At 43.3% G+C, this 25,240-nt stretch overlaps 1 protein-coding gene across 2 annotated transcripts; it reads left to right on the top strand.

The window, feature by feature from the left end:
* The first annotated feature begins 1,055 nt into the window (after positions 1-1,055).
* snx14 (sorting nexin 14) lies at positions 1,056-19,319 on the top strand. Of its 2 annotated transcripts, XM_035422565.1 has the most exons (30): positions 1,056-1,245; positions 1,894-2,036; positions 2,257-2,377; positions 2,472-2,545; positions 3,017-3,095; positions 3,181-3,224; positions 3,598-3,685; positions 4,493-4,577; positions 4,934-5,090; positions 5,359-5,434; positions 5,603-5,647; positions 5,781-5,861; positions 5,969-6,083; positions 6,623-6,778; positions 6,959-7,083; positions 7,492-7,550; positions 8,516-8,542; positions 10,925-11,054; positions 12,162-12,351; positions 12,679-12,762; positions 13,057-13,157; positions 13,498-13,609; positions 13,949-13,989; positions 14,587-14,706; positions 14,873-14,990; positions 15,999-16,163; positions 16,454-16,549; positions 17,797-17,888; positions 18,100-18,156; positions 18,834-19,319. In XM_035422565.1, the coding sequence occupies exons 2-30, from the start codon at positions 1,900-1,902 to the stop codon at positions 18,894-18,896; spliced, it is 2,838 nt and encodes a 945-aa protein (XP_035278456.1). In that variant the 5' UTR covers positions 1,056-1,245; positions 1,894-1,899; the 3' UTR covers positions 18,897-19,319. The 2 variants fall into 2 exon arrangements, with proteins under 2 accessions (XP_035278456.1, XP_035278457.1); XM_035422566.1 differs by lacking the exon at positions 8,516-8,542.
* The last annotated feature ends 5,921 nt before the right edge of the window (positions 19,320-25,240 follow it).

Below are 25,240 nucleotides of genomic sequence, written 5' to 3'. Positions count from 1 at the left end.
AAAGGCAGACCATAATTAATGGTTAAGTAAACCGGAAGGATAATACGGTTATCGGAACTTTAGGGGTTATGTCTCGTGAAAAAACTCGTGACCCAGGAGCAACTACCTACCCTGCTGCCATTGCGGCGTTAATCCGTACTTCAAACTAAATAAACTTTCAATGGAAAAATCATCTAACGTGAAATATTGAAGCCAGGCGTTAGCTGTCAGGACCAATGGTTCTAATTAGTCGTCGGGTTTGCTTCCACAGTACCCTAGATTACGCGACTGCTCAGCATGGTCACAAAAACGCATCGTTGACGCAATTTTTTTAGTAATTAGAATTTTTTTATTAGACGTTTTGGAATTTATTTTTCATACATTAACATGTAATGACAATGTCAGAAAAAGACGGGTAGATAGTTTTCATGTTCCCATGTTAAATTACATTCAATTCTTCACAGATTCTCAATGTTCTAATTGTTTTAGATTTGAAAGTTTGAAAGATTTAAATGTAACAATTCTATATCTTATTACTTAATTTACAGGGTATATTACATTTCTAATCACGAACTTTGTTAGTAACGCAAAATCTTCTGATATTCCATAGTTTTCTTAATGTTTATGAATTTAGAATTCCAGACCAATATTAAGACGTGTTCCCTGCATAATCCACTAATGAATGAATTTGTACATGTTTAATTTTTTATGCTTTTTCTACTAAGTGTAATATTAGGATTGAATGAGTCAATTCTTTTTTAAACTACATGAATTTGCAAGAGCCTTATAAGACCTTCTGGTACTGTATCAGAAAGTATGGCAAATGCATTGCTTTAACAATGAATTAATAAAATTCTTCAGATTTGTACAACTGTCCATTTTCTTGAACAGTTGTGTCCCCAGCAAAACTCCGTAATCATACCAATATTATACATAATTGACGGATATTTTATATATTTATTGTTTTAAATTAAATAGTTATGGGGGAGTGTGCATTTACATCATTTTGTTTAAAGCCGAACGCCTCTTCTAGTCAGCTGACATGTATGCTGACTTGCTGGATTTGACCAAAGTGGACCGGATATGACGCAAGGGAAATGGATGACCGAATTAAAGCAAAACAGGAAACGCGAGTTTTGTCGAAAGAGAATTCATTTGCCATGAATATTTTGTAGCTACTGTTTTTATTTTTAAGTATGCCAACAGTTATTTTAGCAGCGGTGCCATTCATTTCCATAATACCAGCTTGCTACCTATTCTTTTAAGGTGAGGGAAATGCAGACATTGGCTACTCTGAGCTAGTCGAGTATTACTATCTAACGCGTTAGCCAGCTAAATTACTTAGTCTAACCAACGTCATTGGTATTGAATGTATACTTGCTCTCTTCGGGATTAATACCAAAAAAATAAATAGCCAGCTACGTTGACGTTAGCTTGATATGGATTTACCAATGTCACTGAGTAAAATGAGCTAGTTCATTCTGTTAACTATGTATGGTTTGCTTGGTAGCAAATTCGGGCGGTCTGTGGGTTGCCTGCACACTGTAAGATGCAATAGGAAGCTAGCCAATTAGCTAGCTAGCTAGCTAAACGGAACCCCCCAGTAAACGATTTATACCAAGATAGCCTGCTAGCTAGCAGTAGTTAATCTATACAGTTATTGTGTGTCTGAAATTTGGAAATCTGTTTATGTGCGGTAGTCACGTGGATAGTTTGCTAGCTGGACAGTCTTGTGCACACAATTGCATTCATTGACATTGTGTTAAATACTTTTCTTGAGGGCATAGTTTGCATCCATCAAGAAGTTGTGCACCTCATTTTGATCATAGTTATCGTTTGCTAAATAATCCTGTGATGTGAACAAGGTTTACTATATATTTGTTTATTCATTCATTCATTCATTCATTCATTCAGACCACAATGACAAGAATCAGAGCATACCTGGAAAGCCTGAAACAGTGTTTGAAGGTTGAACACTTCAGAGAAGTTGGCCGCCAGTACCCCGTCTTCTGTTTCGTTTTACTGTTTTTGCTTCTGTCAACTGTTGTTCTGAACAGGTAGATATGCCGTAACACTTAACCCTAGCGAGTTACCGTCTTGAGTGTTAATTTGTTGGATTTGTCCGACTATTATTGCGATTGTGTCCTTCTTATACTTATGTGAATATACTTATTAATGATTTTTCTTTTTTTAAATAATATTTTCAAATTACTCTCTTTAACCTCAGTCTATTATTGTATTTTTCTTATTCAGTTTTTTCGAACATTTTCTTCATAGGTATCTTCACATTTTGATGGTTTTCTGGTCGTTCCTGGCAGGCGTGGTTACTTTCTATTGTTCCCTCAACCCAGAATCTCTGCTTCCTAACATCATCTTCACAATAAAGCCAAAGACCAAGGTAAATTGCTTGGTGGGGAATACACAAACCCCCCTTATTAGAGTGGATGGTGAAGGTGTCCTGGTTAAAAAGCCCTTCCCTTCTATCTTAACAGCAGGTGCAGCAGGAGTTGTTTCCCTCGGGTCATAGCTGTGCAGTCTGCGGGAAAACAAAGTGTGAACGCCACAGGTAGGTTTATGTTAGTGCTGTAATACCACAGCTGAACGGATCAGCCGTCTCACTCTACTCTCACTGTAGGTACTGTGTACATATTGCATTGTTTTTACGTTGCAGGATTTCATTGCTCTGCTAAGGGTCTTACATTTGTACTCTGCTGATAGGCTTATGGTATCCATTCAAACAATTGGACATACACTGAAACAAAGCTTTAAATAGTCTTAATGCATAATATTATTATTTTATAATGTTTAAAATAGTATATAAGGTGTATTACTCTAAATGCTTTTATATATATTTTTTTGTCTGAAATGATTGCATTATAATGCAAAATTTATATTCTACTGCCATCTAGTGGACACTAAGCACATTTATAGTAATATTTTAGATGACCTTATAAAGTGCTTTATTTGTTAATACTATGTGGCAATAGAGAACACTTTCTGTCAGGAAACTGTAAATATTACATGTTCTACCTGACAGACCAACACTGCTCCTGGAAAACTATCAGCCATGGCTGGATTTGAAAGTGCATTCCAAAGTGGATGCATCTCTGTCAGAAGTAGGTGACGTAAATTTTTGTTGCTCATGATTAATACACTTCAGCAGTACGTGCAATATCAGACACTTGCTTTTTTTTGTTGCAGGTTTTGGAGTTGGTCCTGGAAAACTTTGTGTATCCATGGTACAGGTAAGTTACTTATCCTCTAGTACAGGGGTGTTCAATCTTATTTGAATATAGCCAGTGCGGGGTGCAAGGTCTGGTTTTCGCCCTCTGCCCAGCACTAAGCCGCCTGATTCTGCTTATCAATGTCTTCGTTGAAGAACATGGCTGGTTAATAGGTTGAATCAGATGTCGTAGTGCTGGGCTAAAACATAAACCTGCACCCACATCGGCCCTTTCCGGATAAGATTGGACGACCCCTGCTCTAGAACGAATGCAGAAAGGCCTTGCTGTAATGTGGCTTTTTAAAATCTAACTCACCATATGCTGAGGAAAAGCTACCGCGCGTCAATCAAATCGGCCTCTTTACCTTTTGGGGTTTTTGCTCCCCTGTCTGTAGGGACATCACGGATGACGAATCGTTCGTGGACGAGTTGCGAGTGACGTTGCGCTTCTCCGTGGCTGTCTTGGTCCGCAGGGCACAGAAGGTACAGTGAGCGGACCTAGGAATGGCACCTACAGAACCTGTTTCTGCCTCATTTCATGACTTATTAGCAGCGTTTAGCTTGCATTCAGCCTTTACTGAGGTCTGTATGAGCATTTGGCAGTTATTGATATTCATCAGAGATTTCCCTCTCTCCTGAGGGTATTGAGTTTTAATGGGGCGATAATTGGGAAAGGCAACACACTGTGAGTGAGCTTAGTGTTTATTGGTTTGTCGTAATAACTTATTGAATTTCTAGCAGTTATCAAAATTGGCCCTGCAGGATTTTTCTTTCGTTTCAGAAGTCTAGCCTATGCCTGAAATACAAATGACACGTTTTCCTGAAATCAATTTTTATGAGGGATTTTATGATGAGAAACTGACAGTGCACACAAATCGCAGTGCAGATAGGGTTTGTTTTGTCTCTGTGAACTTTGGTGCAGGTCGCAGTGTTTGATTAAACATTGAGTCAGAGTGCCATGAAACATTGATGTGACACATTAATATTTATTCGATCAGCTACGGGCATTGTACCATTGTTAAATGCTATCAGTAGCAACAGTAAAGAGCACAGAGCAGAAACTCTTTTTCCTTGTTAGAAACTGTTTCTGATACGAATTGCCAAATTATTATGAATGGAATGTTTCTGAATAATCTCCATTATCCTTTGTTTGCCTTGTGAATTGGTTATGGTCGCTGAAAATGTTGCTCTTCATTTCTTAAAACTGCACGTGTATAGTTTGTTGCCATAAAGCTATAAGCTGTTATTAAAATTCACTGTTATAACTTAACACCCTTTATTTTCTGATAGATTGACGTTCCATCCCTCATAACAAGCAAACTACTGAAAGCTGCCATGAAGCACATTGAAATCATTGCAAAAGCACATCAAAAAGGTATTCCTTTTACATTATTTAGATTCATTGAAATGAATAAGTTATAGTAGTTGCTCTTCATCTGTTTTTAAAATTTTATTGGTTCTCGGGTCCATGCTACCTTCATAAAAGGCTGAACGTGGACCCTGTTTGATGTGAGGCATTTCGTGAAAAGGTTGGCTGTGATGTCATGAATATGCTGGAGCTCACACTGTGTGTGTGTGTGCGTGCGTGTGTGTATGTGTGTGCGTGTGTGTGTGTGTATGTCTGTCCGTGCGTGTGTGTGTGTGTGAGACTGTCTGTCTGTCTGTCTGTCTGTCTCTGCGTGTCTGTCTGTCTGTCTGTCTGTCTCTGCGTGTCTGTCCGTCTGTCCCCAGTGAAGAACTCGGAGTACCTGCAGCAGGCCGCTCTTGAGGAGTACGGGCCTGACCTGCACGTGGCCCTGCGCAGCCGCAAGGACGAGCTGCAATACCTCAGGAAGCTGACGGAGGTGCTCTTCCCTTACATCCTGCCCCCCAAGGCCAGCGACTGCAGGTATGCCCAGCCTGCCTTGGCCGGCTCTAGTGGCCCTGAGTTACTTACAGGAAGTGTGATAATGACTGTTACAAATGATCATCAATTTCAAAAGGTAATCTGAAAATTTGATTACATTTGGTACAAAGATAAAGGCTCAGTTTTCGTCACCTGTGACTCTTGGGAGTTTTATGATGGCAATAAAGAGATGGGTTCTTGAAAGTGACATTTGCTCTATCTGGCACATCGATTGAATAAACAAGTGTGTCTCTTTTTTGATCTCTCCCAGATCTCTTGTCCTGCTGATTCGGGAGGTGCTGACTGGGTCCGTTTTCCTCCCCTCCATGGATTTCCTTGCCGATCCTGTGAGTGTGGCTGATAGGGCTGTTTTTTTTGGGATAGATTAATTACACTGAGGACGCACAAGGGCCTTGTCAGGAGAGAGATTTAGAGACTCCACCCTGTCCTGGACCTTGGAAAAATAGTCTGCAGTTGATTGCTTTTCTAATCAGTGATTTCTTTTTTGTCAACAGGACACCGTGAATCACTTGGCTCTCATCATCATAGATGACACACCAGTGAGTGAGCGGAACATTTTCCGTATGCTGTTGTTTTGTAGTTGGAGCGGTCTGTGGGTAACTGTACTCTCTACTTTTGGTATGGACTAAGGTGGAGTTAAGGGGACTCTGACCTGCTGTGGTTGTTTTCCAGCCCGAGCCGGCCCTGGAGCCCCCGTCTGCCATGGTCCCGTTCCTGCAGAAGTACACCGAGCCCCGCAACAAGAAGCCATCCGTAAGACCACGCCCCTCCATCGTGTAACCCCACCCACCGGGTCGCCTCTTTCGTCTTTCCCAAACCGGGGGACCGTCCCTCATCCTGTCCCTCATTCCGTCTCCCAGGTGCTGAAGCTGGAGCTGAAGGAGATCCGTAAGCAGCAGGACATGCTGTTCCGCTTCATGAACTTCCTGAAGCAAGAGGGCGCTGTCCACGTGCTGCAGTTCTGTCTCGCCGTGGGTAAGCAGGCTCTCTCTCTATCTCTCTCTCTCTCTCTCTCACGGTGTCACGCTCAGGAACAGTCGCTAGCTGGTGCGCTGAGCCGCGTACATTTGAGACCGGCGAGGGTGGCATCTTGTGAGCAGATGTTTGCTTCTGCCTGCGCACAGGGAAACTCTTACTCTGTGCGTGCTGGTTCCTCAGCAGCAGTGGTTGTCCTTTAGTGAGTCTAAAAGTGTGGTGAGGTCATTCAGTGACATGATTCTCCTGTGTTTTTGAGGACACTGCTCTTTAGGGGCGATATAGCTCAGGAGGTAAGACCGATTGTCTGGCAGTCGGAGGGTTGCCGGTTCAAACCCCGCCCTGTGCATGTCGAAGTGTCCTTGAGCAAGACACCTAACCCCTAACTCCTAACTGCTCTGGCGAATGAGAGGCATCAATTGTAAAGCGCTTTGGATAAAAGCGCTATATAAATGCAGTCCATTTACTTTACCTGACGGTTTTGGGGCTTGGTCTAGAGGAATTCGGGGTGAAGCACGTTTGTGGTTTTCTGCCCTCAGAGGAGTTCAATGACAAGATCCTGCAGCCCGAGCTGAGCGACGAGGAGATGCAAAGCCTTCACGAGGAAGTGAGGCAGATCTACAAAACCTACTGCCTGGACGAGAGCATCGACAAGATCCGCTTCGACCCTTTCATTGTGGAGGAAATCCGTAATGGTGAGGGGAGTCTTTGACTCGACGCTTCATTTCTTTGTGTTAAACGTACAGTTGGCAAGCAAGCGCAAATCCTCGTTTCCTGGTTCCGAGAGGGTCCCTCCCCAGCGCCCTCTCGGCCTCCTTCTCTTATGCTAACGCGCTAACGCTAACGTGCTAACGGGTCGCGTGACTCCTCCGCAGTCGCCCTGGGGCCCTACAGGGAAGTGGTGAAGCTGCAGACCATGCGCTGCCTGTTCGAGGCCTACGAGCACGTCCTGTCCCTGCTGGAGAACGTCTTCACCCCCATGTTCTGCCACAGTGACGAGGTAAGAACTGCTATTAGCGCACTGACTCATAACTCCGGACCAGGAGGTCCACGGAGGGCGGGCTTTTGTCAGAAACCATTTCAGACTGGGGAAACCAGACGATGTGACTTACCTGTGCAATAAACTGCTTTAATTAAGCGATCAAATAAAAGTAACCGACAATCAGACTTCAGAACCAGGGTTGAGGGCCACTTAGAGGTTGGAGAGTGTGGCACAAGTCTGGTCAATACAGTTACTTAAAAAAAAAACACAGTTTTACTTACACATTGTCCAGTGAGACTGAATGATATTATTAATGGGTGGTAGTGAGTTCCGTGCATCACCACGTGGACACTGAAGTATAAAAATGGGTCCATTTTCAGCCCAGTTCTGACTTTTTTTCTTGTTTTTCTTGAATCCTCTCTGCAGTATTTCAGGCAGCTGTTGAGAGGTGCGGAATCTCCAGCCAGAAGCTCCAAACTGAGTAGGTGGGTATATGCCACCAACCCCATTGCAGAATACATACATACAGTATCCCCTCCCAGACAAGTTGATTTTAAAGTAGTTGCCCACTTTTATTAGGTGTGATTAGAAATGACCCCATTACCTTGGTTGTGATGTGTAGACTAGTTCAGTATTTTTCTACCCTGGTCCTGGGGGGACCCACTGTGTATGCTGGCTTTTGACAAAGCCAGTCTCTTCATCATTCACGGTCGTTAAAATGTGTTTCTGCCATAATTGTGTGGTTAAACTCATTTTAACACAATGTAGGCTTGGGCATTTGCTGTCGGCACACTCCATTTACTTTACACAGATGGTTTCAGGTTTCCACACTCAGAAAATGGGACCCAGCTGATTTCACCTGTCTGTTTGTTAGCGATTAAAAATGAAACCTCATTCAATTGCCATATTGTGCATACAGCACAGTGAATGAAAGCATACGTTAAGCTGACTGATTGAAATTCCTGGGATGTGAATATGGGACATTGATTTTTTCGGGCGTGCTTAGCTATTTCTGGCCTACTGTGGTTTTAAGAGGATAAATCATCCTTCAACAGATGTAAGAAGTCTAATTAATAACAATTAGTGTCTAATTAAGAACACAAATTAGCAGTTCATTACAATACAGAGCTTGTTGCAGCGATTAGAACGAAAACCAGCATACACAGTGGATCCCCGGGACAAGAGTTGAAACACTGGGCGAGTTTATCTTGTAATGCACACCGCCCAAAAAAAAAATAAAAAACTGAGATGCACCGCGAGTTTCGAAGCTTCCAAGTTTAAAAAGCAGTCGAGCCGAAGGCTTCGCTCCCACGCCCGGCGTGATGGAATGCAGAGCCGCTCGGACGTCCGCTCGAACCGCTTTCCCACGAGCGGAGTCGCTGCCTTGTTTTTTGCGGCCCGGAGCCTTTATCGTTGGGGTGTAAATGTTTCTCTTGGCCTGTCCTTCCAGAAATAGCCTGAGCTTGGACGATATCCGGTAAGTACGTCCCAGGCATGATGGGGCCCACTGTCGCTCGGGGGGGTGGGGGTTGCCAGCTTTCCGCTGCACGCAAAACATGCGGCTGTCCTTGCCGGAATGCGAACGAGACAAAGCTGCCTTTGTAACAGCTTGAATCTGCATTGTGTTATTTGCAGGGACACGGGCCACGTAGTGTCAGTTTAATTTAATAGATTCTTTCCCTTTCGGAGGTGGGGGGGGGGGGGGGGGGCGGTGGGGGAGGAGGGGGTGTGTTAGACGGGCGTTTAATGTTCTTTGGTAGAGTTCGCGGCGGCATTTTAAAAACGTCTCTTTGAAACATTTAAGTTGGACGCTCTCGTGATTTACCGCCACTTTCTGTCACTTCTGGAGAAATCTCCATCAAATTTAGCCATGCCTTTGATGCTGTGTCGCTGGCATCCTTACTGAGGATTTTCCCGTGAACAAATCATTCGCTTTCCGCTACTCACATGTGTATGAAGAAAACATGAACCCTGCCAAACCACCCTGAACATGGTGCCAGGAAAAATCGCCACCACACTAAGACTGACGTAGTCGTCTCGAATTCCTTCCAGATGCGCCCAGAGGAAGTTTACTGAACCAAAGTTTAGTCACTCATTGCGTAAATTTACGCATTCGGAAAGAATGTTGTGTCTATGCGAGCTATTTACGTTGACAGTGGGTATTTCCAGGAATGCGCTTTGCTATTTTCTTTGTTACCAAGGCAATACTGAGGTTAGTGCGTGCTTCCTAAACAAGCTCTGGACTATGTTGAAGAGGAGGGTGACTTTGAGAATGGCAGTGCCTTGTGTAAATGCTGACCCTGTCTTGGCTGAACCGTGTCTTTTTTCCTGTATTGACCACCGCTAGCTTGGAAGTGTCTGCTCAAGTTTTGTCCTTCCGTTCATCCATCTGTCTGTCTTGGGTTTGTCGCATGTGAGACACGTGCACGCTCCTTACTGGGGGAGTGTACCGTTCCCCCTTCCCCCTTCCCAAGTCCCCTGGCACTGTCCCACCCTGCTTTCCGCTGTTTTGCAGCTTAAACCATTCTCCCCCCCTTACTACGCACGGGCCCCTGCAGCCCCTCCCCTACCCACCCATCAGCCTGTCCGTCCTTGTGCCTGTGAGCTTTTGTGGACTTGTCTACATGTATGCGAGTCCCAGCACGGTCCCAATACAAGCAACAAGACTTGAATTTTTATTAACATTTCAACAGGTTCTCTTTCATTGTACAGCATGTGCTGTGTCTGAGTCAAACTCAAAGCACCAGCCCTTGGACCTATAGGGGGCAGTGTTTACCTGTGCTGATGTGATGATAAAACAGAAAAGGAAAAGTATTGGGTATCAACTTTAGAGTTGGTGTTTGAGATCTTTCAGATGATGTTGTTTTTGCTTTGTAGTGTTTGTGTTTCTGTCACTTTTACATATACAGTATGCCGTCGATGTGTTAGGACAGCACCCACTTCTGAAGATAACTGGGTCTTTTAAAATGAATTCTCGTACTCAGCACAATTAGTTTTTAGAAGCATGTATAGTGTTTTTTCTGGTGTCCTGTGGGTATGCTATCTAATTTATTTTGTGGGAAGCTTCAGTTAAAATGTATAAACTTTTTTTTTTTTTACTCATATAGACATAAGACATGTATTACACTTTGACCATCATTCTTTGGGATTTAGCAGCAAGTGCTACTTGAGCCTTCTTAAGACCTGCAGCTGCCAGTTGAAGTTGAGATAAGCTGAGAGTTTTGCTGCTGAATGTGTCCTGGGCCTCAGTCTGCCCCGTAGCCTGGGCCCCCTAGTCCTTTTCTGGTACTCCCTTGACCCCCCCGCCCCCCCTCCTACATGTACATTCTGCATGATAGACCTCCCCACCCCTTCCTGCTGCTGTCTGCCTTATGCTGACGCTGACTGTGTGCATGTGTGTGTGCGCGTGTATGTGCACATTTGTGTGCATGTGTGCTTGTGTGTCTGTGTGGATTGTGTGTTTGTGTGTGCGTGTGTGTATGTATGCAATGTGTGTGTGTGTGTTTCTGTGTGTGTATGTATGTGCATGCATGTACATTTGCTTGTGTGTGTATGCATTGTGTGTTTGTGTGTGCGTGTGTGTATATGCATTGTGTGTTTGTGTGTGTGTGTGTATGCATTGTGTGTTTGTGTGTGTGTGTGTGTGTGTGTGTGTGCGTGTGTGTGTGTATGCATTGTGCGTTTGTGTGTGTGTGTGCGTGTGTATGCATTGTGTGTTTGCGTGTGTGTGTGTATGCATTGTGTGTTTGTGTGTGTGTGTGTGTGTGTGTGCGTGTGTATGCATTGTGTGTTTGTATTGGCGTGTACATGTCCGTGTGTGTGTGTGTATGCATTGTGTGTTTGCGTGTGTGATATTCAGGAACCCCTCAAAGCGAGAGTCCTCTGGGATCAGCCGCATCGGCAGCAGAATCAAAGGCGTCTTCAAGAGTACCACCATGGAAGGGGCCATGCTGCCAGCCCTCAACGCCGCGGAGGGAGAGGATGACCTGGTGAGCCTCCTCTCTTCGCCCTGCCGCGTCTTCTGCCTTTCGAGCTCTGACCTGAACAGTGGTTTTCATTTCCTTTCAGTTTGATTATGAAACTCGCTTTAGGCTCTAGATTGTCTTTGCAATAGACTGAATTGGTTCTACAGGTTCCTGAGGGTGTGTGTGGGTGTGTGGGTGTGTGTCTTTGCGTGTGCGTGTTTCTGCTGGAGGGAGGTTCTTTTACGGATTTAGCAGCAGAAGTAAAAGACGTATCCACAGTTTGAACATTCCCTAAGGCCCATTACATTATCGGTGCTCCATTACTCAAACCACTTCCACAGAACCTATGGGAAATACTACGGGACTCTCATGAGCCTCAGGCCCTTTGTAGAAACAGAAGATTAAAAATATCCTTTAACCATCCGCTCTCACCTTGGAATGGAGTGGAGTTGAGGTACTTTAATTAACTGTGAGATGGTGAGAACTGCGAGTTGTGCCCAAACAGCTGTAGGGAACACAGCGAGAACATTTCCATCCATTATTCATTGTATTTGTTGCCAGGAATGCCACTGCCCTAACCAGTCTGAAGCCCTGGAAAATATCCACTTGTAAGCACACTAAAGGATATAGACAGGCAGTCATCATTTAAATGCTTTGGATGAGACTACATAAATACATGTACCATCTTGGCAAAAAAGCCTTAACTTGGTCAACATGGAGATAGGTAAATAAACGTTGTTGAGCTTTGTGGTGTCATTATCCAAAATAAGTATTGTTATTTTAGTTCCTGAAGGTACTTCACCCTGGATGAAAATTGCAAGCTTGTTGCATTTGTTTATGATTTAGCTGCTAGAGAGCAACTCTCATATGCAGCTCAATTCACATCTTGTATGGGGTATGTAGACTCAGATAATCAAGGTTTTCCTTGATTTTTTTAATTGATTTTTTTTATTCTTCACACAACAGTAATGTTTCTAACGCTTAGACTGTTTATGAACGCAGGCACAAATTTCACATGTCCAGTCCTGGTTCGGTTGCTCCTGTGTGTTAGCAGTTATGATTGCGCGTAAGGAACTCGCTGGGCTTTCGGACTTAACGTGTCTGAGTTTCCCCGTCGCGTCGGATGCGCAGGTGGAAGAGGCCACCGTGGTCCTGGAGGACGACAGCCCCGCTGCGGAGGCGGCGAGCGCCCCCAGCACGCTCCGGAACCTGCTGGCCTGGAGCGTGGAGATCCCGTACGTGGACTTCTGCGACGACGAGGCCAAGAAGGAGCGGGTCCCCGTCTTCTGCATCGATGTGAAGCGCAGCGACCGCAAGGAGGGTGAGCGCTGGCTTCCTTCCCCGTCGCTTCTTTTCCCACTGCAGTGTAGTGCAGCGGGTAAGGAACCGGTCTTGTAACCTAAAAGGTTGCAGGTTCGATTCCCAGGTAGGACACTGCCGTTGTACCCCTGAGCAAGGTGTCACCTGCGCTGCTTCGGAATATATCCAGCTGTATAAACGGATACAAATGCTATGTAAAAAGAGTTGCGTAAGTCACTCTGGATAGGAGTGTCTGCTAAATGCCTGTAATGTAACGTAATGTAGAGAGGAAGCGATAACGTATCATGCCGTTGATCTGTTTTCTTTCCGCTTCTGTTGTTTTTCTCAGTCGGTCACGAGCCAGAGAGCTGGTCTGTGTTCAGGAGATACCTGGAGTTCTACGTTCTGGAGTCTAAGCTTACGGAGTTTCACGGTAGATTCAATTTTGTATTTTCGTTCGCTGTTATTTCTTTTATTTTTGCCTCCTCGTGTGTTTTTACACCTTTCTTGCCTGGGATTTCCCTGAGAGGAAAGAAAATCCATGGTTTCTGAGCAGAGCTATGTTGTTGGCCCCAGCCAATCAAAACAAATTTCATGCTCTGCTAATCAAATTAAGTGAACAGAGGATGTCAAAGCGTGCAGTGTTGGATTACCGGTTCGTGTTGCCCTGGTTGTGTTTATGACTAATGCTACTCCTATTGGTCACAGCTGTTTTCTGTTTGCACAGGTTCCTTCCCTGACGCACAACTGCCTTCTAAAAGGATAATAGGACCAAAAAACTATGAGTTCTTAATGTCAAAGCGGGAGGAATTTGAGGAATATCTACAGGTATTGATGCTAATACAGTGCCCAGACCTTATCAGTTTTTGGTAATGTATTTTCTGATACCTTCACGAATAAAATGACAGGCTCCATGATTCAATAACCTTTTAATTAACTTTTAAGATTTCCCTTACGTAGTCTGTTCAGCAAATACTGTTCAGGAAAATCAGCATGTCTGCCTTTAGTATCCAACTTCAAAACTTTAAAAACCGTACTGTATTAGCCTTTAGCTATTTTCCTTACATAAACTGTTGGACAGTTTCTGTATTCTGGAGTAACACAAGGTAATTGTGATCTCAGGCTGTTGTCGTGACAACCTGCTTGTCTGTTGTCTCTGCTCCTCCAGAGGCTGCTCCAACACCCCGAGCTGAGCAACAGCCAGCTGCTGGCAGACTTCCTGTCTCCTCACAGCATGGAGTCCCAGTTCCTGGACAAGATGCTGCCGGACGTCAACCTGGGTACGAGACTGCGGGTCCCCTGAGGGCCGCCGCGTGCAATCGCTGCGCGTCCCGTTTCTGCAGCTGGGGAGCTACTGTGCCTCTGGGCCGCTTGCGACGCGGCGCACGGGCGCACGTGGCCTGTTTCTGGCCTTGATTTATTCCCTTTCCTGGAAGTCCAGCGCTCCGCGTTGGAACGGCGGAGGTCAAGCGCTCGGCTCAAGTGTTCAACAGCTGCGGCTCGTCTGGGATTCCGACGCTGAGCTGGGGATCCTATTGCGATAAACACACTGCTTCACGCCACCGGTCTGTACTTCCAGCACCAAACCTGCTTTAACGTATTCTCGTTTCCATTCGCAGGAAAGATTTTCAAATCGGTCCCCAGTAAATTAATTAAAGAGGTAAGCAGAAATGGGTTTCACTTTGTGTAACATGTAAGCATAAAGTTATATAACGCCGTTATGAGCACTTTATAATGCCTTTATAAACTAGATAAATGTTCATGCGGTAAACACTTATGCCAGAGATACTTAAGACTGTCATTGGGTATGCTGCCCCCTCCTCATATCTGAAATGATATTACTGTTTTCCCAGTAAACACACAATGTTGCTGCAATGTTGTGGCAATGTTGTGGCAATGTTATGAACATTTTGCCATATCCTACCATGCAATCCTACCACAAAGACTTAATGCAACTCATGCAGGTGCCTTCATAAGAGTATAATATTTGTAAATCGCGTTTTTGGATGTAAACATAAATGTCCACCATAATTCCCATGAGCAATACGATTGTCACCTCTTTATCCACTGCCACCTTTCGACTTTGGCACAGCCAGTCACGTTGTCCTGTGTTCAAATACAGTGGCTAATGACAACACAAAGTGCATTTCTGCAGTATTTCTAAAGGCTACAGAACCCAGTTGTCAAAAAAGGAAGGCCTCTGGTTATGCTCAGTTAGCATTGCCGCATGATGTCCGCTCTGAACTTTGCCTTGCAGAAAGGCCAGAATCTGGAGCCTTTCATCCTGTCCTTCTTCAACTCCTGCGAGTCGCCCAAGCCCAAGCCCAGCCGCCCCGAGCTGACGATTCTCAGCCCGACATCGGAGAACAACAAGAAGGTGGGCAGTGTGAGGCCCACTCACCTTTTCAGTATCACAAGGGAAGGGGTTTTTCTGAGATTTGCATTATGGGAGTGGGGCAAGGTTAGACACGAGACCGCGTGGTTGCGCACCACGTCCCTCAGACCGTAAAGCTAATGCTATTTTCTTTGTCTTCAATGTCCAGCTCTTCAGCGATTTGTACAAAAACAATGCCAGCCGTTCCGATGAGAAAAGGCACAACCAGAACTACTTCCTGGAAATGATCACAGTGGACGGGGTGTATGACTACCTCATGTATGTGGGTAAGTGTCCAAGTGCATTTGTTATAAATGCTTCGCCTGCTAGATTCTGGAAAGGTGAGAAATGACAGTGGTTGCTGGAACGTGCAACCAAATGTTTTTTTTGTTTGGCTCTGCAGAAAAAAGCCCCAAACCACCAAGTAACAGGATGTTTGTGACAGGTGCTTAGAGGAAGCAGTGCTTTCACACAAGAGTGATTATCAGTCCTCTGAATTAAAACTTCCTCCTCAAGGTCATTGTCTCCAAGAAATATTGAGAAGATCCCAGGGTGGAGTGAACAAACCAATAAAACTAGAAGATATTAAAAGGAGGTCACGGAACAGCAGGAAAATTCATGCATAATTCCCTTCAGTGTGTTCTGGCGCTTTTAAGTCGCTTTGTTCAAAAGTATTGCGTCACACTTGCGTTTTTCTTTGTTGACCTAATGGAGCATATGACAACCGATACGGCTTCTTTCCGGAAGGCTTGGCTCTTTTAGCTCCTTTCCGGAAAGCTTGGCTCTTTTAGCTCCTTTCCAGAAGGCTTGGCTCGTGTAGCTTCTCTCCAGATGTTTGACTCGTTTCTTTTCTTTCCAGATGGTTTAGCTTGTTTAGCCTCCTTCCAGATGGTTCAGCTCCTTTACCTTCTTTTTTGTTTTAGCTGCAACCTGGCACCATTTGGAGGTGGATTACTCCATCAGACTTTCTCACAAACGTGATTGTGGTTCTGAAACAAAAACAGTCCACCTTAAAGTCAGCCATGTATGGGAGAGCATAAGCCAAGGTCCCATGTCATGACTTTCAAGCCCAACTTTCGAGATTTGGGATAGGGCTCGGTCTTCAAAAACGGTCCATACTTGTATTTCATTTCCCGTTCCTTTTATGGCTTTTCTTTCAAGCTTTTGCCATACGGTTTTTTGGGGCTTCGAGATGCAGGCAGCTCGTTAGCGAAACCGCCTCGGTCGCACCGTCGTTCGCCGAGAGGGATCAATCGCCTCTTAACGTTCTCCTCGCCGCGACTCCCCCCCCGCAGGCCGCGTGGTGTTCCGCATCCCCGATTGGATGCACCACCTGCTGACGAGCGGGCGGATCCTGTTCAAGAACACGCTGGAGGCCTACGCGGACCACTACCTGCAGTTCAAACTGGACCAGGTCCTCCAGGAGCACCGCGTGGTCTCCCTCATTACCCTGCTGAGAGGTAAGAGACCCGGGTCTTTCTCCACCGCAGAGCTCCGCGTGTTGTCCGGCCTGATTTCCAGTCAGATGCACCAGAGGCTGTCCCTTGTGGTCTTGCTTCATGTCTCTTCCTTTCTTGCTCTCTCTGCTCTCTACCTGTGTAGATTATTGCATGCTTGCCAAGCAGATGCTGTTGGTGCCAGGTGACTTGTATCACATCCCCCCCCCCCCCATTACCTACCATTATCAGTTTCCACAATTGAGGGGGTTTACTTGAATAGTAAACTTTGCGAATGTTTGTCGACACTGTAGATGCCGTCTTCTGCGAGAACAGCGAACCTCGCTCTCCCGAGGACAAGCAGAAACGGGCCAAGCGCACGTTCGAGGAAATGATGAGATACATTCCAGGTCAGTGCGTCTGCCACGCTGCTGTGAACGCCGGGGCTTGTACCAAACCGGGGGATGTGGTGCGTGAAGACATGAAGACATGGCTTCCCTGTGGAGCAGCAGTCTTTCCGCTCCACACGTACGCACACGTTCGCACAGACACAAACGCACGCACGCACGCATGCCCACACGCATAGATGACATTGGTGTCCAGGTGAGTGTTCGCAATTAAGACTGTAATTTTATCCAGTGTTCGTGCACGGGTTAACAAAAATTAAGACTCGGTAATTGGTGACGAAAACAATAACGGAACAGATGATATCGACGGCATTGTCAAAATGGTTTTTCCACGGGCCTGTCTTGAATTACCTCTCCAGGTAATCCTGTCAGAGCGTATCCCTTCTTGATTTAAAATGGTAATTCTCCTTTTCATTACTGCTTAAGCCACACAACTTAATTTTTTAAATTATGCATGGGGATGCCATAATCATTCCTTTTTGAAAAGTCGGAACAGAGGATCAGAGTTCAAACTTTGAATTAAGTGGAATCAGTTCTTCTGTTACCGATCATTAGCAAACAATCGTTTTGGACCAGTGTTTTGACTACCATCTGTTGTCCGTCTGTTGTGAATGCCTGAGAAACACGAAGGAGGAGGAGAAATCTAAAAGTGTTTCAGACGCTTCTCATGCCTGTTATTTGCTTGCAGAAAGACATGTTTTTATGTGTCCAGGCACTTAAAATTTTAGCAGTGACCAATGAGCTTGTGAGCTAATCGTTTCTTTATAGCTTTTATATTCACGCCCTAGTAGGGTCAAGGTGAGGTGTTACAAATATTGTAGTGCAGTTTGCCTAGCGTCCACTGCCGCTTTTCTGCAAGTAACCGCCAGTAGATTTCAACCTCAGCTGAAATCATAGCCAGTGCTGAACTCTCAGGCCTGTTTTCTTGAAAGATGTCTTCAATTGGAAGTCACCTTTTGGCCGTGGTCTGCACAGCCCACAGAGTGTTGACATTAACCGGAAATGCGTGCGGGAGGAGTCGAGTTTTCCATTCTTATGATTGAGTCATGGAAAGAACTCTCTTTATGCTTGTGCAGTCATTGACTATCTGATGGAGAAACGGTCCTTGAAGCCAATTCAGTCTGGTTGTGTGGCTTTTACATCAGTGACTAAGGACCGTGAAGCAATCCCCAAAAGGAGTTGCGTCTGTAATCTGAATGTATGAGAAAGTGACTGAATCCAGGCAATTGTTATTGCTGTTTAATTTTCAGATTTCTTGGGAAAATGCATCGGAGAGGAGGCCAAGTACGATGGGGTCCGGCTGCTCTTCGACGGACTGCAGCAGCCGCTACTGAACAAGCAGGTATCGCCCCTTAACCACTTCAAGTTTTAAAGTCCTTACCCGGAAACCATCCAAATGTCTGCCAATTATTTGTTACACCATCTCCACACACAAACTGATTTCCAAATTAGTCTGTTTAAAGATAAATGCATACTGTAGGTGGGATCTTGGTTTTTGTGATGGTAAGCTTCTTTTCTGCTTTTTTCCACCTCCTCTTCCTCATTCCCTACAGATGACTTATGTGCTACTGGATATTGTCACACAAGAGCTTTTTCCTGAGCTGAACACGGTAAAGATCACCATCGACCCATGAAATATGCAAAAAAAAAAAAAAATGTTTAAACATTTTTATATCAAAAGCTGACCAGTCTGTGCCATAGCTTCTCGCGGTACATCTCATTAATGTGCTGTATATTACATTACATTACATTACAGGCATTTGGCAGACGCTCTTATCCAGAGCGACGTACAACAAAGTGTATAACCATAACCAGGAACAAGTATGTCGAAAACCCTAGAGAGAAGTACCGGTCCAAGTGCAGGGAACAACCGCATAGTTCAACTTGGACCCTGAAGGTTAAACTGATTAACACTAACACAAACGAGAACAGCAACAACTCGGTCTATGCAAAAATACAAGCAATATTTAAGACGGGTGCATTAACTAAGTCACCTACGAAACAGCTACCTAGTTACAACCCTAAGCTTACAGTCTGTATGTTGGCAAATCCACCCCCCCCCCACCCCCCCCACGCCCACGTCCCAAAGGTAGAGTGTTCAGTTATGGGTGTGGGTGGAGGTGAGAACTGGTTCGCTTATTTTTAAATGAATTTTCAGGAATGGGTGTGTCCACCCCTTTTCACTGAAGCATTTAGTGGCTTTTAAAAACTCTAGGCAGTTAAAGCAGTTGATTGCCAAGTTAAAGTCTCCTGGTTTCTTGGGTGTAATGTGGTTTCTGATTTTCAGGCGAAAACAACTGCCGGCAGACAGTGTGGCTCTTCAGGATCACGGCTAGGTCCCCTGGCCTAGAGTATGGCAGGAATCAACGAGGACTACCGCTCACCAGTGCCATGTTGGAAAGAAGTAGCTTGGCAGCACCACGGTGTAAATGTGCAGGATTTTTTAAACACTGTTTTTTTTGTGTGTGGTGAAGCCCTACTCTGGCTTCAGCAGGTACAGGAGCAGGTACCTTTCACACCAAGGACATCAGCCTGGCCTCTGTCTTCCTTTTAGCCAAAGGATGTGCAATATTCTTTATAAAACCCCCCGATTTTCCTGAATTATCTTAATTGGCATTCAGTGCTGTTAATCAATGCTCTCAAATCTCACAAATTCAGAAGTCAATGTCAGTTTTTACCTTTTTTTTTGAGATGTCAGCAAATGTTTGTAGAAGCACACCAACATTCCAATGTATATTATTAAATAAAAAAGTATTTATTGATTTTAAAATGACCAGATGCCTCAGTTACTGTGTGTTTTATGTGCATCTATGTAGCAGAATGGATTCAAATTCCCTGGAAACTTTTAAGTGTCTTCCCTCTCAAATTTAGTCAGATTAGACCACTTCTGGCTCAAAGGTTATTGATGTGCACTGCCTTATGTTGATAACATTGTTGCTTTTCATGGCTGATCTGAACTTTTTAGTTGTGACGGTCTTCACCCTAGTAGGTCTGGTGCATGTCTTTTAGTAACAAATGTACAACTTGGCATTACTTCCACTAAACCATTTTCGGTCTGACTCCTGGTACACCACGACTATATTATTCACTATGAGCCCGCTTCCACAGTTACCCGTCTCATTGGATATCTTTAAATCTGCTATTCCTGTAACTTGGGGGAATGGGCCTATTAGACTTAAGGGATAGTCACTCTATCAACATCAAAAATCTTGTTTATGTAAAGGGTGTTGCTGTCTCCACCTTCTACCGCTGTCTCCAGTCCAAAAACGGTTCATTTTTGGCTTCTCAGTATTAGGCCTCTAAATAATAAATTGGTTGTGATTTTATATTGTCTCATAACCTTGGTTTTATGCTGCTGACAGAAACCTAGCTTAGATGGGATGAGTTCTTTAACCAGGCTTCCCCTGTTCACTTCTACTTTCAGAAGCCTAGACTCCTTGGCCATGGAGGTGGCGTAACTGTCATTTATAAAACTAGTTTTAATTGCACCTCAACTTTTGATCATTTTCACTAATTTGAGGTAATGAGCCTTAAGATAAGGGATCATGTTCCTCTTTTGATTTATAGGCCACTGTAAATCAGTCAACCACTGGTTTTATTACTGAATTACCTGCGCTTGATTGAATTCTCAATGATTGTTGCCAGCTATAGCCCTGTGCGGATGGGACTAGTGTTGCAGGACAACGTTGGTAATGTATTTATGATTGCACATCAGTGATTACAATGCCTAATCCAGCCTTTCCCTTTATTACTCCCCAAAATTACTGAGGGGGGCCTGTTTGGTTGTTTTGGGTTGTATTCGTCACACATTTCCGCTTACAATGCAATCTGAGATTCATATTTGATGCTATTGCTAACCTAGTTCCATTTAATCAAATTAAGAGACCTTTGAAACATTCACCAATTTAATAATTGCCTCTAAATCTACTATATGTGCGCTTGATGTTATGAACTCCCAATAAACTCATTAATGTGAGAATAGACTTTGTGCTTTATATAACTTGGTGAAAAGAGAAGGAAGAGGCTGTGCTTTAGATGAACTATGTTGTACGTGACCAAAGACATGGTGTTTTCTACCGATAAGTGAAACTTCTGTGGTTTATCCACCGCCATTGAGCACTGTTCCCATTTTAAACTGTCTGTAACATCTTTTTCATACATGCAGACGTGCTAGAAAGAGCTTCTACAGAGAATTATGCTTTTCCACAACACATTTCAGATTCACATTCTGACCATACCTAAGACAGCATTTTTTTTCATCTTTGCAGCATTGCTAAAATCCAACCAATCTTAACAATGGCTAATGCCCCAATCTTAGTACACACATTTGTATCTTCCAGATCAGATTACTGTAATGACCTTTTCTCTGGTCTGCCTAACACAAACATTCAAATTATTCAACTTGTTCAACATGCTGCAACCAGAATCCTAACAAAAACTATAAAGTACAAACTCCTATACTGGAACTCCTATACTGGAACTCCTATGCTACCTCCACTGGAAACCAGTACAAGCTAGAACTGACTTCAAAATACTTCTTTGACCATGTAAAGCCTACGGACTGGCACCATCATACCTCTCTGGTCTTATTGCTCCATACACACCAGCACACAACCTGCGCTTCCAAGACAACGGCCTATTTATCACTCCCCAGTTTCAATAAAAGATAGGCTGGAATCAGAGCATTCTGATACCACGCTCCCTACCTCCACAATGATCTTCCTGCATCAATTAGGAATGCAAGTTCTGTTTATGCTGCTCTTAAATTAATGTTTTTTATTATTACCATTGTTTTTTTATGTTATTGCTCATTTGCTGTATTTTTTTAAATGTACGATGTGTTGAGACTTCTGTGAAATGCACTTTAAGTAAATGATGACTTTCAGCTAAACAGAGTAAAGTGAACATTTCGTATGATTATATTCATCGTTATAATCATCACTGTTGTTCCTGTCATCTTCTGTTGCTGAGGAATCTATTTTAGATCCCAATTACAGGTATTGCACTGTGGCAGCGTCTGACATCTAACAGACGTCTCCTGTTTCAGTTGGGAGAGCACAGCACCACAGTAATTGTAGTATAGACATTCAAAGGACCCTAGTTAATGTGGAGAGTAAATAGAGATTGTTTGAACATCATGTCCCTGAGAAATAGTTCTACACTTGCCTGCATGACCAGAAAAAGTTTATTTTGTTTTGTCCTCCTGGTTTACATTTGCCATTTCCCTGCTTGTTTTACTTTTGCTTGGCTGTAGACTATGCTGAAAATAGACAGGCCTTTAACAACATCAAACTGCACTTTAGAGCGTGTGGTTGAGGCAGCATGAAGTTACTTCGACACTCACATTTTCCCCTCATAGCATTTGGTGAACCTTCTCACTGGGTTTCGGTCATTGTGGGTGGTTTGTGAACTTATGCAGTTCTTGACAAGAAAAGGTTTCCAGTCTGGTATATCCGCCCCTGCGCTGTCTTACCCCTCCAAACCCAGCTGCTGTCCTGACACAACCGCCACACTGTGGTTTTTTTGCTGCCAGAATCTGTGGTGTCTGCAGCAGCGTCCGTCCTCTCCTATGAGTTTCAAACCTTCTGCGTAAAACGGCACTAATGCTGGAGCTGAAGTATACAGACATGGGCCTGAGTACTCCCTGTGAGGAGGGCATGGCCTTACTGTGTCCTGCACTCTGGACACAATGTGGGCCTTGTTTCTGGTTCTCGTGGTTCAGGCACTGTGGATCCATCCAGCTCCTAGTTGCTGCTGAGCATGTTGGCCGTTCTGGGGTAGTAAACAAGGTCTTGTTTATTTTTTTTTACTTTTCAAAAAGAAAATGTGCCTTCCCTTGTATCCCTGTTTTACTGGACTAGAATCTGCCCGTTTAATTGAATTAATGAATAATTAATGAAATTAATGAAACATCACATTTATACAGCACTTTTCCAGATGCTGAAAGTGCTCTACAGTGATCAGAGGGAAAACTCACCTCAGCCACCACAAATGTGTAGCACCCACCTGGGTGATGCACGGCAGCCATTTTGCGACAGAACACTCACCACACATAAGCTGAGGCGGAGAGGGAGATTTTCATTTTTCAAAAACACCTTTCCGGTAGGACCGGAATTATTCTTATATTTTGGATCAAAACTATCCCAATCTAAACAACACAACTGCTATGAAAATTAATTGATTTGCCTAAAATAGAATTCCAATTGGAAGGAGCTGATATGAACCTGGAGAGCTTCTGGGCTGCTTCCCTGATCTGCCAAAGTGGGGAGGTGGCCTCCCATCGAGCTACGCAGATGCCCTGGGAAAATGCCAGTGTATTATATTTGTTCAATTCCAAATATGATTTTTTTCACTGGTTCCACTAGCCTTATTATTGAGAAGGATGAGTAGGGGTAATTAAATGAATACTATACTTCTATTGAAATTATCAGAGAAATTAAATTTAACTTTACTTGGACAATTTTACCTGAGCAGGAGAAAAATACTGAAGTAAAATACTGAATCCAAAATACCAGAATCATTGCGTTCATTATGATTGCCCTTTCTTCATAAAACAATGGCTGCATATAATCGCAGCCAATTAAACTGACTTGCTGTGTTTTCATCTAGAGTAACTGTGAACACATACAGGATTTATTTCTGCACACGATGCTGTGCCAGTATATTTGGGAAAGTTCACAAATTCAGAATGTTTCATTGCTTCAATAAGATTAAATTTTAGAGGTTCCTTTAGAGTTCATCCAAACTGCTGTTCAGAATGTCATTGTCAGAAAGCTGCTTTCCGACAGTTGGATAGAGGGGGGCTGCATCTGACATGTTTTGCAACTTTCTGAAACCGATATTCTGAAGTTTACGCCAACTTTCCACTGCATTTGGCCTGGTGTGGAATGAGCAGAGGATCTGCAAATCCCCAAAAGCTGTTTGGCAACTGATAATAAACATCTTCAGAAGAAGAATTACAAAATCAGGACGTGTTTTATACCAATTCAATTGCATGCCTTTTCAAATTTTCATTCAAATTGCTTTGAGATTCTCTTTGAATCTCACAATGCTTTTGCACCAACAGATACATAAATATCATGATCAATAAACAATGCACATGTCACACACTGAAAGATGATTGGCTCAGAGTAACAAGGGTAATTATTTTGTTGTGGTTCAAGTCTTGGTCATTGGCCATTGTAATCTTTAAAAAAAGACCACGGAATATTTCTGTTTATAGAACGCAATGTATTTTTGTTCCTGTGTTTTGAGCTTTTCTGCATAAAAGATACATAATCCTGCTTTATTGTGACCAAAGATTTATATGACTCATGTCACGATTATAAAGACACCCAGAAATCGCTGAATTCTTGCATGGAGGTTACAGAGGCTGTGGGGTGCAGCCAAGAATAGGCAAATAACAATGTACATTTACTGTTATGCCACCATGTTTTTACTTAAATAGTAAACAGCAAACAGAACTCTGTTGTACCTATATTAACTTCCTATGACTACTTCCTATTGTAATTGCACCTCCTGCCTATGACGGACAGCTTCTCAGCCCACCTTTGAGTTTAGCTACTTCGGAAAAGGTACAAACAACAACACTACAACGTGGTCAGACAATTTCATCGTACTCACTAGTGTGAGTGTGAGCATGCTAGTGTGAGCATGATGAAGCCTTTGGCAGTCAAATTGCTCTCACAGACTAATGGATAGGGTTGTCGGGGAAGTGACAATTTGTTGTAAAAATGAAAAATTCCAAATCCAGCAGTTTTAACAGGTAAGACCATCATTTAATGTTCAGCACTCTGAACATAGAACACAAGTGCATCAACAAAAAACTCATATCTTATCTAACATGCAAAACAGATTTATTTGATTTCATTTGTTAAAGATTATCAAAGATATCAATTATCAATTAAATCACCAAATTTGCTGATTGGAAGAGCAATCTGTTGGATCAACCTTTATCAAAACGTACACTCAAAACCAGATTAAAATTAAGAGATTTATTAAATTACAAGCATTCAACATATCTAAAGACAAACGTTTAGCTTCATTAACCAATAATTAATGTTACAGACATAGACAAGTACAGTTACAAAAGAAATTAATGAAAGAATACACCAAATCACTTTTTTTCTCCAAAGATGATCTCAAGAAAACCAATACCAAATTTCAAAAACCAAAGAACAACAGAATATTCAAAAAGACAAAGAATACAAGACAGTCCACGCACACCAAAACCAAACGCCAGTTCCAGACACAAGATTCAATTGCCAAAAATAAAGACAGCCCTACATTTTATGTAATTGAAAGAGGGGGAGGGACACCCCTGCTTCTCCTGGCCCATTCACAGTTAATGAATTATCAGGGGAAAATGCTTTGTTTGATTGGGTAAGGCAAAATTAAGGTGTGGAGACACTGGCTTATCTAAAAGCTCCTACATTTACTTATAAAGTGGCCTCATTTTGTTGGAAGCAAGGCTAACTCCACAATATTATTATCAAAAGATTCATAGTTATAGCCTCTTTCTAACAAGACAAAACATGAATGGAGGTAATTCAGCTTAGCTATTAAATACCTCTACAAAAAATTTGCTTCTGCTTTTAACAACAGAGGAGATAGCTGTAGGCAATAATTGTTAAGTCCAGCCAGTATTGCAATCTTCAACTTCAGGTATATCAAAATATTATCCATGTGACAAGG

This window comes from Anguilla anguilla, chromosome 6 (genome assembly GCF_013347855.1).
Source record: "Anguilla anguilla isolate fAngAng1 chromosome 6, fAngAng1.pri, whole genome shotgun sequence".
In the NCBI taxonomy this organism is placed as follows: Eukaryota; Metazoa; Chordata; class Actinopteri; order Anguilliformes; family Anguillidae; genus Anguilla; species Anguilla anguilla.
The sequence above is the reverse complement of the archived record's forward strand: the minus strand, read 5'-3'. Positions and strand labels throughout refer to the sequence as shown.